This window comes from Galleria mellonella, unplaced genomic scaffold (assembly GCF_026898425.1).
Source record: "Galleria mellonella isolate WM207_F2 unplaced genomic scaffold, CSIRO_AGI_GalMel_v1 utg57, whole genome shotgun sequence".
In the NCBI taxonomy this organism is placed as follows: Eukaryota; Metazoa; Arthropoda; class Insecta; order Lepidoptera; family Pyralidae; genus Galleria; species Galleria mellonella.
Genome location: NW_026442119.1, coordinates 7,743,603 through 7,758,350, shown reverse-complemented (window position 1 = coordinate 7,758,350; position 14,748 = coordinate 7,743,603). Strand labels below are relative to the sequence as shown.

At 31.6% G+C, this 14,748-nt stretch overlaps 1 protein-coding gene across 1 annotated transcript in view; it reads left to right on the top strand.

Moving 5' to 3' along the window:
• Positions 1 to 9,999: 9,999 nt before the first annotated feature.
• The window catches only part of LOC113509800 (cytochrome P450 6B7-like), a 37,842-nt gene continuing 33,093 nt past the window's right edge, over positions 10,000 to 14,748 (top strand). The window contains exons 1-2 of the mRNA XM_031910748.2: positions 10,000 to 11,367; positions 11,439 to 11,598. Of these exons, the coding sequence (XP_031766608.2) occupies positions 10,038 to 11,367; positions 11,439 to 11,598 (1,490 nt within the window). The 5' untranslated portion in view covers positions 10,000 to 10,037. The remainder of the gene's footprint in view (positions 11,368 to 11,438; positions 11,599 to 14,748) is intronic.

The following is a 14,748-nucleotide window of genomic DNA, read 5'->3' as shown; positions in this document are numbered from 1 at the left end:
ATAAAGGAGTTCTGTATCACACATTAGCCTGTGTTATGGGAAGAAGGGAGTCAGAATACTTTATGAAAGTAAATAAATTTTGTCATTTTACAAGTTTATATAACAACCTGATTTACATAAAAATGTATATTTATCTACTTATAATTTACATTTTTATATAAATCATAAGTAGATAAATATATGTTTTTTAATATTAATATATCCCTAGTATAATTATATATTGCCAAAATAAGTGATACATACAAGATGTATCATGAAATTTATATAAGTACAATATCAACTTAAGTGTTTAACAAAATATAAGTGCAATATGTATAACATCGTAGGCGTACGGTAGACAGGACGTAGCAAAACTTGCTATCTACATCTCTACTCGGCTTTATGTTGGAGCCTTCAGAACTAAATGGATGATAAAATAGTTTATGGGCCCCAACTATTTGTCGGAGGGTTGCCAACACCATGGATCTTTGTAATCGTATATGAATAGGCGATCGTAATTTCCCACATATTCCGTTATAACTATGTACTTAATTGGAATATACTACTCAGTTATTATATGGATACATAACTAACACCTTTTTAGATAAATACCTATTTGTCAGATTAATATTCTATGGCTATATATGTGATACTAGATTATAAATAAAATAATAATAAATACCGTATAGTCACGCCAATTGTTTGATCACCGAGCTAAAGATTTGTCAAGTCTCTGGTAACCCTATGTTACCAGAAACTTGACAACAAACATCTGATGGCAAAACTCAAAACACTGACCAAAACCATTGACAAAGTTTGTTTCCTAAATTGACGCAACTGAGATTTAAACTCAGGACTTCTGGACCACTGGAGCTATCAAACATAGTAATAAAATTTTGGTAACTTGTTTGATTAAGAATATATTAATATGAACTTGAATAGTTGAGATACGCATTAGGTAGCTAATGTATTATCAAGTACTAAGGTGCTTAGTACATCTTCACTTCAGATCCCTAACGGAGTAGGCAGAACAAGAGGAATAATAATAAGAAATCCCTTTAAGGGACAAGTTCGCTTGTGTACACTTTGGTATAACCTAATACCTATATCATAAGTGAATGCACAAAAGCATATAAATAAATAATATTATACAAGTATAAATATTATGTTAAACTTATAAGAACAGAATATTACTTATGCGATATTGCGACTCGTTCTGATGCAAAATGCGGCATCATTGAAATATGCGACACCAAATGAAATAATAAATTCCAGTAAATATGAGACGTAGAAGTAGGAGCTCACATAACTGCGCCTTAGTAATACTGGATTTAAATAGTCGTTGTATTTAATCTGTATAAAGTGCAAACAACGAATAACCACATTGAACAGAAGAGATGTTCGTAAATCGTTAAAATCGCTTTTAATTTAATTATGAATAACGTAATATTCATATTGTGTGAAACATTTCCATTATTTTGTATTATGTTTCTGTTAAAATCAACTAAAAAAATATTGTCTCCATAGAAACTATATATGTGCGTGAAAACAAATTTAGAGAGAGAGAGAGTTTAAAAAATCGTCATCGTGAAACATTTTACAGGGAGCAATTAAAACATTCTATTGTCTTTTTTATATGTGTAGCGTTCAATTCACAGAGAAAGTGAATGTCGCTTGAATATGGATGCCATATAGGACTCTTTCATGAAAATAAATATAAAAAAGGGTTTCACAATTTTCTTTCTTGCAAGGTTTTATGGGTTAAATTTAGCACTAGTATACGTTTTGATAACTAAAATTATTTATATCATAAAAGGACGTGTCCATCGATATTTAAATTTAAATAATTTTTTTTTTTTAAAAAAGAATATTATTATTTAGGACAATAATCATGAATAGTCAAAAAATTTACATCAATCAGTGAAATTTTGCAATTTATTAGTAAAAATATTAAAAAACTTAGAACTACAAGGTGTCTTTTGAGAGATTGGTTTCAAAACAATATAACCAATCAAATAACTACAGTTGACGATATATCCAATAAGATTATTAGACTGAAATAGCAATGGACCGGTCACATTTGTAGCAGACCCGATGACCGTTTATGCAAACGTATACTGCAGTGGAGACATTTAGTCAGGCGTAATGTGGGGCGCCTCCTAACAAGATAGTGTGATGATTTCCTAAAGATTGCTGGGTACGATTGGATGCATAAAGCACAGGGCCGTACAAAGTGGCGCACTTTAGGAGAGGCCTATGTCCAATAGTGGAAGATGGTGAAGATCGAGTTACAATATGGATTTCAAATTTTTTACCGACTTCCAAAAGAAAATTAATTATCAAGAGGAATATTCTAATTCGATCACGTTTTTGTTCACGTGACTTCAATTATATGTAGATCAAATAAGATTGTTTTGTTTTAATTAAAAAGGTAATTTAACCATATTGAAGTAGTTTTTTTTCCGAAATTAAATACATAAATTAAAATTCTTAAATTATTCTTGACAACTAAAATTATTGTACTCCTTAGACACAGTTATCGTTATAATTCGTTTTACATAGTACACTACACCCCGCAAAAAGATCTCAACAACTATTTTGTTATAATATTAATAGAAATATAAAAAAAAAACGGAACTAAAAATGCCGTGCTTAAAGGTATATTTTTTCCCTATTATGCTTTTGAATTTTCAAGCGAGAAATCTAATAAAGAATATTAAATTCCACGGTAAAGTCACATTAAATTTATTTCTACTGTAAATTTTAATAACATTATGTTTCACATCCAGTTTTTTTACTATAAATAACCTAAAAATATATGTATATAATCATAGCTACAATGTGCAGCTATGCGTATGTAAATAAGGACAAAAGCAGAAGACTAGTATAGTATTATATTATCTGTGACAAAAGTATTCTAATTACATAATCAAATCCATTCGACCATTTAAGAGTGTGATTGGGTATCAAATATACAAACGTATACAAACCTTTAAATTTATAATATCAGTGAAGATAACTAATTTGAACTGAATTACCAAAATAAAATTAATAAATCTAAATTATAAATATGTATGGCACTAATATTAAAAATCTCCAACAAATGAAATCAAGCGTCTCTCCATCTACTACACATTGTAGCGTATGCGCTTAGCGATATCGAAGGTTGCACTAACTCCATCTAAAGCTTTTCAGCTTTTCATGCAACAAAGTACACATTGTTGCTTGACGATAGAATTAGATAAGACGATACAAAACCATACTATCGTAATTAAGAATATATTAAGGACTAAACAGATGGATTCGACTTTATTCCGGATGCTAGAAACGATGGCTGGCATCCGATGCTCCCTCCACAGCTACAAATGCGAATCTAATACCGTCATAAATCGCCCGCCCAGCGCTTGCAACCCAACTTAACTGCTGTAAGTAGAATAACCATGAATTACTATCGATTAGCAAACGGAATTTCAATTTATGCTGATCCAAATAAAAAAGTGCACTTGCAAACTCACCTAAGTTTTCTGTAGTAAGGATCCTACTTATCCATACCGCACATAAAAAAAGAAGTTTAGAAAATTGAATTTGTTAGTACAATTGGGGATAAATAGTGGATTTAATTGTGACAATTTTGTCCCTATCGAATGCAAATAATCATCCAAAGTGAATCGGCGAAGATATCGTGTAACATACTCACCAAAAGTAAACAAACAGAATTAAAAACTTCAAAATTGCAAAAATTATCAAAGTCGATTTAGATTTGACGAAGTTAACGCGTAACATTGTTTTTGAAAAGTCTTTATAAATAAATTACATCACCCTAATAAAGCAAGCTACATTAGCATGCTAAACGTTGAACTTTTTCATTTATGAAAAGCGAATATAAAGCATAATATCATTTGAGTCGTTACTATAATGTTACTGAGTGTAATATTCATAATACTTTTTGCAGAAATACGCTAAATAAGATGAGTATACGAGAACGAGACATAGGCGAGTCGTTAGGTGGCACGGCTCTCGCAGTCAGCATACATTACTTAGAGAGCGCGCTTTCTAGCAAATTAAATTTTGATGGCTAGCCAGATACCGCGGTGTGAGCAGATTTTATACACGATATTTAATTTTAAACCGAATTCAGATGTCTTATAATAAACTTATGTATTTGAAATACAATAGATTAGTCTATAATTTTCTGAATAAAATCTCAAAAATTAATTCTATCGTTTTTATTTATATACTATATATATATATATATATATATATATATATATATATATATATATATATATATATATATATATAAAATATTAATTGAATAAATCCTATACAAAAATAAAATATATCATAATACAAATTCTCATTATCATCATATCAACCGTTAACTGTCCACTGCTGAACATAGGCTTCCCTCATGGTCTGCCATAAGGAACGGTCCCGAACTGCCTGTATATATTTAATATATATATGGCTAATTCTCAAAAAAAGTCGAAAATGGCTTTATCGAGTTAATTATTATTTTTTTAACTCAGTATGGAATTAAATCTTGCTTAAATGGTAGTTTAGGTCTTGTTTAATGAAAATAGTATGGTGGTCCCCAACTTTAATGAGTTTCAATTGAAAATATGAATAAATAAAAAAAATCGAAAACGAGGGAATGACAAATTTGTGAGGTAATGATTTCATATACAGTTGTACATTAATTACAAACTGAATAATGCACCAATTATTTATTTATTTAAAAATACAATAATTTAAACTATCATATAACAATTTATAGCAGAAAATATATCATTCCCTCACACGGATCATTGCCTCATTAAAAATTTTTATGAGGGAATGATGATGAGGGAATGACGAAACGAAACAGAATTGCCATAAACTCAGAGACATAACCTTACTTTCTTATAAACTGTGAACAGTATTTCATTACTACCGAAAACATATAAAAATACGCTACAAATATTAAATAAAAAAATGCTTACCTTGTGATAACATTACATGAGGGAATGATATGGAAAAATTTAATATTCAAAAAACTTGTTGTTAAATTAATTTTAACAAAACATCTTTTCTTCAACCGCCTGCTCTAGTATAAACTCTCAAGACCAAAAATGCCAACTACAAAAAAAGTTGATGTGGGGCTTGGTAGGCCTTTAAATATTACTCCGATCACATTGTTTCATAAAAGTGAGGGAATGCTAAGTTCTTTGAGGACAAATTTTGAATTATATTTAAGAATATTTTCATTCGCATTTCTTAAACTATAAACTTATGTAGGTATAGTCAATACATACAATAGAATAAAAAATAAAAAAACAAACAATTTATAAAGAATTTTACGTTTTTGGTTAATGATTTACTTCGAGCTTAGCGCTTGGGACATAGTGAGGGAATGATTTTTATGGTACTTTTTTGGACATATCTTTTTTGTTTATCGTATAAAAAATTAATTTGTTTCATAAATTTGTACATCTAGTACAGTAGTTTTATTTAAAAAAAAATCTAATTGACGATCCTGGTTTACATAAATCATCAAGGACATCAATTTCGACTTTTTTTTCGGAATTAGCCATATATATATATATATATATATATATATATATATATATATATATATATATATATATATATATATATATATATATATATATATATATATATATAAAATGACAAATATTTAAATGTAATATACACTTAACGTGTATCATATTTTAATTCTTTTAATATACCCAGCCTAGTTTAACAAGCTTTTCTTCCTTTTTATTGTAAAAATTTCAGCAATATAGCTGATTTCCTTTTATGTCGTAGGTAATTAAGGATAAGTATAATCGGATGAGATAGGGCAAAGGATGGACAGCAGCGTCCCTATTAAAACATCTCTAAAACTCAGCCAATTGCGGTTGCCAATCCGCCTGGTAAATGTAACAACTACTAGTAAAACGACCCAAGAGGGAGGCTTATGATCATTAGTGGACAGTTAAAGGCTGATAAGATGATGATGATGATAAAATAGGAACGAGATACAAGTTTATAAGAAAATCTAAAAATATGAAACGGCCTATAGCAATTTAATTTTGATTATTTCATGTTACAAAATAAGCAGATATGAATGTTTTTCATTTATAACAGAAGAATAAACGTTTTAGTAGAAGAATATACATTTTAATAATCCAATATCTATAATTATAATATAAATTAACTTTACTGATAATGTTTAATTTTCAAAGCCTAAAAATGTGAAATTTTGCTTTAAATATATAAATCTAATCAGGATTTATATATTCATACAATTTCAATTGAAGAAGCAAAGTTCTTATTACAGTTCTGATTGCTACGCTTTAATTAAATACTATAGTATTTCACTGAACTATAAAACGTAGTTCTCATTTAAATACATGGTTAAAATATTGGTTTAAATAACTAGTACAATTCAACGTTGGTGCAACGTTAATACAGACTACGTTGGGACACTTGGAACAGAATTAGTTGCCCAAAATTATGTCTAAGGTTTAGCAGTGTTGTTTTCCATTCCACAGTGAAAAAAAAAATAACTAAAGCAAATTAATAAAACCGTTTTATTGAATATTCCTCTACTTTTTGTATAACCATAAATTGTTAATTCTTTTAACAAAGTAAATTACCATAGGGAGACTTTGTACAAAAGTCAATTGCTTAGGTACCTCTGTCCCATTCGTGTTTCAACCGTGAAGCAGTTGTGTTTGCATGGCTGTGTTTCGGTTTAAAGGGTGGGATATGGCGTGAATTTACTGGGTACAGAGGAATAACATCTGAGTCCTCAGGAATGGCAACAAATGGGGGGTATCATGGGCGAAACAGTATACTCTGTTATGTCCATGGTACTGCTCATGTCTATAAGCGACGGTTACCACTTTCCATCAGGTGGGCCGTCAGCTTGTTTGCCATTCTAAGTTGTATAAAAAAAAATACTAGACATAGGTATAATTTTTCTTTCAAGAGGATTTTGTCATGGCATATGACTTACGAGGTTTGTCCGGAAAGTACGTATAAAAGTTTTTTAAAAATTTTATTTTACAATTATTCAGGTAAATCAATTTTATCCCCTTCAAAGTACTCCCCCTGTGACATAATGCACTTGTGCCAACGCCGTTTCCACTGTGAGAAGGCTCCTTGAAAGTCCTCTGGTTGTAGGTTTCTCAGCTGCCCCGTCGTAGCTTTTTTTATCTCATTTATGTCCCCCAAATGCCGCCCCCGAAGTACCAATTTGGTTTTTGGGAACAAGAAGAAGTCACACGGGGCCAAATCCGGCGAATAGGGGGGTGTTCGGTCACCGTAATGGAATTTTTACTCAAAAACTCACGGACAACAAGAGAGGTGTGGGCAGGGGCATTGTCGTGGTGAAGAATCCAACGCCCCTCTCGCGCCAATTCTGGACGAACTCGTGCCACACGAGCTTTGAGGCGTCTGAGCACATCGACGTAGAATTTTCCATCAACTGTCTGGCCTGGAGGGAAGAATTCTTGATGGACAATCCCCCGAACATCGAAAAAAACAATCAACATTGTCTTGACATTTGAGCGGGATTTTCTTGATTTTTTTGTTCGTGGTTCCCCGGATGTCTTCCACTCTTTGCTTTGGGATTTTAATTCGACATCAAATTCGAATCAATTCAATTTCTTCAACGGAAGCGGGCTCCATGCCGACGGGGTTTCGTTAAGAGGTAACTTCACAGATGGCGTGACAAGCCAGTTCGCACCGCACGGCGGTCAGACCAGAACTGAAGCATTGTTAGGGCGACAGACCTCGGTCTGTCCGGAAAGTTCGTATAAAAGTGTTCTGGAATGCGAGAAAGAGGAGTGGGGAGGCCAGGTAAGCGCAGGACCCCTTCCTTATGTCCCTAACAATGCTTCAGTTCTGGTCTGACCGCCGTGCGGTGCGAACTGGCTTGTCACGCCATCTGTGAAGTTACCTCTTAACGAAACCCCGTCGGCATGGAGCCCGCTTCCGTTGAAGAAATTGAATTGATTCGAATTTGATGTCGAATTAAAATCCCAAAGCAAAGAGTGGAAGACATCCGGGGAACCACGAACAAAAAAATCAAGAAAATCCCGCTCAAATGTCAAGACAATGTTGATTGTTTTTTTCGATGTTCGGGGGATTGTCCATCAAGAATTCGTCCCTCCAGGCCAGACAGTTGATGGAAAATTCTACGTCGATGTGCTCAGACGCCTCAAAGCTCGTGTGGCACGAGTTCGTCCAGAATTGGCGCGAGAGGGGCGTTGGATTCTTCACCACGACAATGCCCCTGCCCACACCTCTCTTGTTGTCCGTGAGTTTTTGAGTAAAAATTCCATTACGGTGACCGAACACCCCCCCCCCCCCCCCCCTATTCGCCGGATTTGGCCCCGTGTGACTTCTTCTTGTTCCCAAAAACCAAATTGGTACTTCGGGGGCGGCATTTGGGGGACATAAATGAGATAAAAAAAGCTACGACGGGGCAGCTGAGAAACCTACAACCAGAGGACTTTCAAGGAGCCTTCTCACAGTGGAAACGGCGTTGGCACAAGTGCATTATGTCACAGGGGGAGTACTTTGAAGGGGATAAAATTGATTTACCTGAATAATTGTAAAATAAAATTTTTAAAAAACTTTTATACGTACTTTCCGGACAAACCGAGTACATGGCGAATATAGACCAATAGGAGTAAATTCAGTCCTATTGAAAAAAAAAACAAAAAGTTGAAAACAGCGAGTATTTAGTTTTTTGTTCTGTATAAGATGTATAAATAGTATACACTTTTTACAAAACGCGAAGAAAAATAATACATAACTTTAAATCAAGTGCATGTGTAGGCGTCGCATCGTCGTCTTTACCAAACATAATCCAAGATATATCTAAAAACAACTTTAGCAAAAAAAGCACCTATGGAATAATCTAAAAATCATGGATTAAATTTTTAAGTAAGTACAAAATTCGTTACTAAAAAACCGATTGTAATCTTGACAAAAATAATAATATGACATAGAGAAACAAAACAGAAATAAACCGTTTTAATAAAAAGAATCGATTTAAGATTAACAAAAATATCGTAATATGTACTCAAAAAATATAAATCAAATAATAACCTCCTTCTTTTGGAGGGATTTCTAGTTGACTTATATACTAGTTGATAAGTTTTACAAAATTAATAATACACAACAATGGACACAAATCTAGAAGACGCTTTGCTACAGAACGACAACGCAACGCTGTCTAATTTGCCTAAAAACAACATTCTGCACTATTGAGTTAACAATTTTGCTAATATCTTAAAGAATAAAATTCAAGATCATGTCCTGCAGTTGTGACTATCAATTAAATTAAATATTCAATGTTTAATTTCTCGCAAATGTATCCCGTTAAATTATTATTAATCTATTTTATTATTATAATTCATCTAAAACCACCGTTTATTGAAACTACATTTAGTGAAACATTTGGTATCAAAATCGTTTGAATGATTAAAAAACACCGTATACATATTTTATATATACGTAATACATTTTTGCTTCTTCACAAGTTTTTGCTCTATGAAAAACAGCTATTTTAATAATTTTAAAATTAATATAGACCAACACGGTATAAACCCGATCGATTGCAAAAAAATTGATTCAGAATTGACGACAATATTCCGTTATTACCCAAAACAAACAAACTACATATATTTATTTTCAACTTACAAAACGATTTTGTTCATTTTGAAATCGCTTAAAAACAGTTTTTATTATTATATGTAATTTAACACCCAATTAAATTTATAGTTACTGATATAGAATATATATACAGTTATAATATAATTAATACGCCTGTACTTACTACATAAAACTATTCATCTGTATGATATAAGAATATTTCTGAGTTAATTACAGTATCGAGAAAGGTATTTAATTTAATAAATATTGTCTTGTTCAATTTACACTTATTGCGACGAAGTATATAATGTTTTTATTATATTTGCATTGATAAGAATAGATAGCACCTTATAAATAGCGAATCATTGAAGTATCCTTTGTACTATATAAGAGAGAGCACGTGCAAGATGTTGTGGTTATATGTAATTCTAGTATTATATATATTTTACACCTTTACAAAACAAAAATATAACTACTGGATAAAATTTGGTGTTAAAGGACCGTCTCCTCTACCTTTTGTTGGCAATTTCGGAAAAGTGATGCTTCAAAAGGAATCAGTGAATCAGTGTGTAAAAGATATATATAAGCAATACTCCGAAGAAAAGATTGTTGGCATATACCGCGGTTTTCAGCCTATCTTGCTTATCAGAGATCCAGAACTAATCAAACAAATATTGATAAAGGATTTCAATTTCTTTCAAGATAGAGGAATAAGTACGTCTCGCAGTCGTATTTCTGAAAATTTATTCTCTGCTGAAGGTGAGAAATGGAGAATCCTAAGACAAAAACTCACACCTGTATTCACGTCTAAAAGACTAAAAGACATGATACCTCTAATTGAAAACTGTATCGAAAATTACTTAAATTATGTGGAACATCTTGTTGAAAATAATATTGAGCACGAATTAAGATTGTTAGCATCTAAATACACGCTACAAGCGATCGTTTCATGCGCTTTCGGTCTTAACATAGATACTTATTCAGACACTCAAAATGAATTCACAATAATGGCAAAAAGGGTATTTTCACCAACTACCATTGTTAAGTTCATTACTATTTTAGATATGATAATTCCCGGTATTAGAAGAATTATTAAATCAAGCAATGATATTAGTGACTTCTTTTTGAACCTTGTAAGAAAAGTTATCGAGGAAAGAAAAAATAAACCCATGTTGAGAAAAGACTTCATGGATCTAATGATAGAATTAAAAGAACAAGGAAATATTAGCGGCAAAAATCAATATACAGGAACAGCAGAAATTCAAATAGACGACAACTTAATAGCCGCTCAAGCTTTAGTTTTTTACGCTGCTGGGTTTGAAACATCATCGGCAACTATGTCTTTTATGCTTTACGAACTTGCTCTAAATCAGAATATTCAGGATAAGGTGTATCAAGAAATCCATAAAATTACCGAAAAATATAATAACAAATTGACTTACGAATCAATTAAAGAGTTGACTTATTTGGAAATGGTATTTGAAGAAACATTGAGGAAACATTCAGTGGCGGGGATATTATTTCGTAAATGTAAAACAAATTACTCTTTACCTGGAACAAAAGTTATATTACAAAAAGGTACACCGGTTATTATATCAGTTAGTGGACTGCAACAGGATCCGAATTACTTTCCAAATCCAGAAATTTTTAATCCAGACAATTTTTTACCGGAAAATAAAAACAAAAGACCACAATATACACATATGCCATTTGGTGATGGTCCTCGTAATTGTATAGGTAAGAATATCAAACAGTCGTTATTATGTGCAGTGTTTGTAACATATTAAGTAATAATGCTGCTTTTACAGGTATGCGCTTCGCAATAGTGCAGTCCATGATGGGGATAGCAGCCTTTTTAAGGAAATTCAAAGTGATTCCTTCTACAAAAACAAGAACTAAGCTCCGTTACGATCCTAAGGCTATAACTTTAACTAGTCTAGATGGTATATGGTTAAAAATAGTAAAAAGGTAAATTTGAAATATCTTTTTTCTTTTTTATATTATGTATTGCAAAAAGCCTAGGAGCCGTAGACAAGCTATAGTTTGTCCATGTGGTGACGTAATAAAAAATGTGTTACTATTCTCTTTATCATGTCGTAGAAAGTGATTAACGTAACATATATATTGTATAGAAGTAAAACCATAATGAAATCCTATGAACCACCTGCCTAGTGTGACTATATTGTCTTCTTACGAAGAGAAATCCTTGTTAAGAAACGTTAATGAGTTATATATAAAAATTACCTTAAAGTTTATATGAAAAAGCCAGTTGTATCCCCTAGCTTTGCCCATATGAAATACAATAAAAGTGCCCTATGTATTAATATAAGATATATTATTCTGTATACAAATTCCACTGAAATTCGTTCAGTCATTTGAGTAACCGATATCGAAACATCTTGACAATCTAATATGTACTACAGACACAGTAACGCTATGGTATAGAATTACTGCTCTCAAGGAAATGGAATATATTTTTAGTTGTGTCAAACTTGCCCAAATAGATGTGAATAGTCATATTTAAGGGACCACATAATACAACACAAGGGAGGTAACGTAATGTCACCACCGATGTGATTAATTCAACATGACTCGTTAACGCTTGGCAAAGTTGGCCCTTGTTTATAAATTTTGAGGCTAATGAGTTCCCCACCTTATTGTTGCCGAGCGAGAGAATTTTACAAAGTTCGCAGTTTTAACATACTTTATAAATAGATTAATTTATCAACAACGGGTAAAATTATGTGGTGAAAACGGTTGTGCTATACCTACTTATATATCTTAATAGTATTTAATACTTATAAATATCTATTTATAGAGAATAAACAAAGATATCGCAAGCACTTTGTTGGAATATACGAGTATAGGTACTAATTTACACTTATTACATTCTTAACAATTATTCAACTTTCCTCTACTGGGTATGGACCTTTTTCAACAAAATTTATTTTTTTTAATATAAATTTGCCTGATCATTCTAATTATATTGTATGGCATTATATTTATCTTTGACCTTAAATGATTACAAATTATTTTTTAAAAAAAAACTTTTAATATTTTTATATCTAACAGTGAAACAAAAAAATTACATTGTTTTTCACCATTTCTAAACATTTTTTTTTCTAAACAGATTATAGTTGCGGCTTTATTCTATATTTTGAAAATATAATTTTTAATTTAAGCATGCAAAGAAGACAATTATTGCAAAAATACTCGAAAGAAACTGAAAATATAAATAAGAAACACAATAGCTTTTCTTTTAAAGACAATCCATCCAAGTAAGCTGTTGTTACTGGCTAAATAAATTGCCGGATTTTTTAAAGGCTTTACGCGTCTGTGATCAATGAGAGGGCTTTACATTTTGTAATAGAGGATTTCGTGGTTCTCTTTCTAGCTTTAATATTTTGGATATAACTGTCTCCTTTCTTTAGGTTAGAAGCAGTGCGGTGAGCAGCGAGTTGTCGATTCTTATTAGTACCGGTTTGGGTTGTTCTAAATTTGTTATTGGCGTAGCTAATTTGATTGATTAGGTGTCATTTTATGTTCAATAAAAAGAGACGAAAGTGGGATTTCCGTTTTTATAAGTGATATTTACTTTTATATTAAGTAAGTCTTTCCACATGAGAAGATATAATGTGGTAATAGATCTATCTTCAATTTAATATTAATATTCAAAAATATTATTATGCTTGACCTGCTACGTATGGGCAGAAAAATGAACAATTTATATTGGGTTTTACTTCGTGCCGTCTTTCTGTTGCACAGTTGGGCGCTTCCCTCTATTCGACTCTTACGGCTCCAATGTGACCATAAATGGTACCGCCATCGTATTCTTACTCTTTAAAATATAAAAAAATATATAATATGACTATAATATATGTAATAAATTATGTAATTGAACTTATTAAAATTTAATAGTCATCAATTAGAATGCTGTTAGTAAATATATTACATAATTTAAATATATTTAAATATATAAATTAGCCGCACAAAGCTGACGTTTGACAGTTTAATTAAGCATGTACTGAGTCTGATACGAGGGTCTAACGCAAAATCAGACTCCAATCAGTCCTGTCCTTAATTTGTTGGGTCGTAGGAAAACTTGCTCTATGTACAACGCGATAAAATCTACATTAAATTATCCAGCCTTCATTTATCGATCTTTGAATTTAGAGCAAACACTATCGCTGTGGTGAACCGGTGACACTAAATTAGAAGTGAAGCATAAAGTATTTTATGGAGATTCCACGAAAAAGAAAAATGAAAATAATGTTTTATGTTTATTTAAACATAACTGATTGAAATGTAATCGCAAAAAAATAGTCTTAAATGAATTAAAAATTTGAGCTGAGATTCTTATTGTGATTCCCGGCTGACTGACTTAACAATACTTACTCGCTAAAGTTAATGAAAATGCAATAATTTCGTTATTTAAAACACCTATGTGTATACTTGCATGTAAACGATCTCCTAGCAGTTATATTACTGAAGCATTCATGGCTGTCATTAACAGTTAACATTAACTAGACCAGCCCGAGGAAGACATTCTTGTAGATAGTAAAGTGCAACAGTGCATTTCTCATTTGGATGACAATAATTAACTTTAAGCTACCATAATCATTTTCATTTACAAGTTTTTCAATAGTTAATAATAACAAGTGAATTATGTTTCACAAAAAAAATCGCGGCAAAAATTAGTTATTTTGATTTAAAAATCGAACTACTTAACTGATTTTGATGAAATCTCTATGGGACTAATTTTAAAACATACACCTTTTAAATAAAAAAGTATTTTCTAAATCGATTTATAAATGACGGAGTTATAAGGTAACGAACTGAAAAAAAAATTCAAGCTAGTTAATATTTTATTTAATATTAAAAAGAATTTTTAAAGAATAGAGAAGTGTGAAACTGATAATTACCAAACATGCCCCTAAGTATCTATTGGCTGGAACTGTGTGAATTGGCTTCAAAATTGTATTTTAAAATAGCAGAAAGTTAAAATAGCCAATTAGCGGCACGTCGAAATATCCAGAAGCATTAAAAATTCAGAGTGCAAAGTGCAAATCGGTGTAAGTGCAGTCGCGGCTACATTTAGCCAGTCGCGTCTGGACAGCC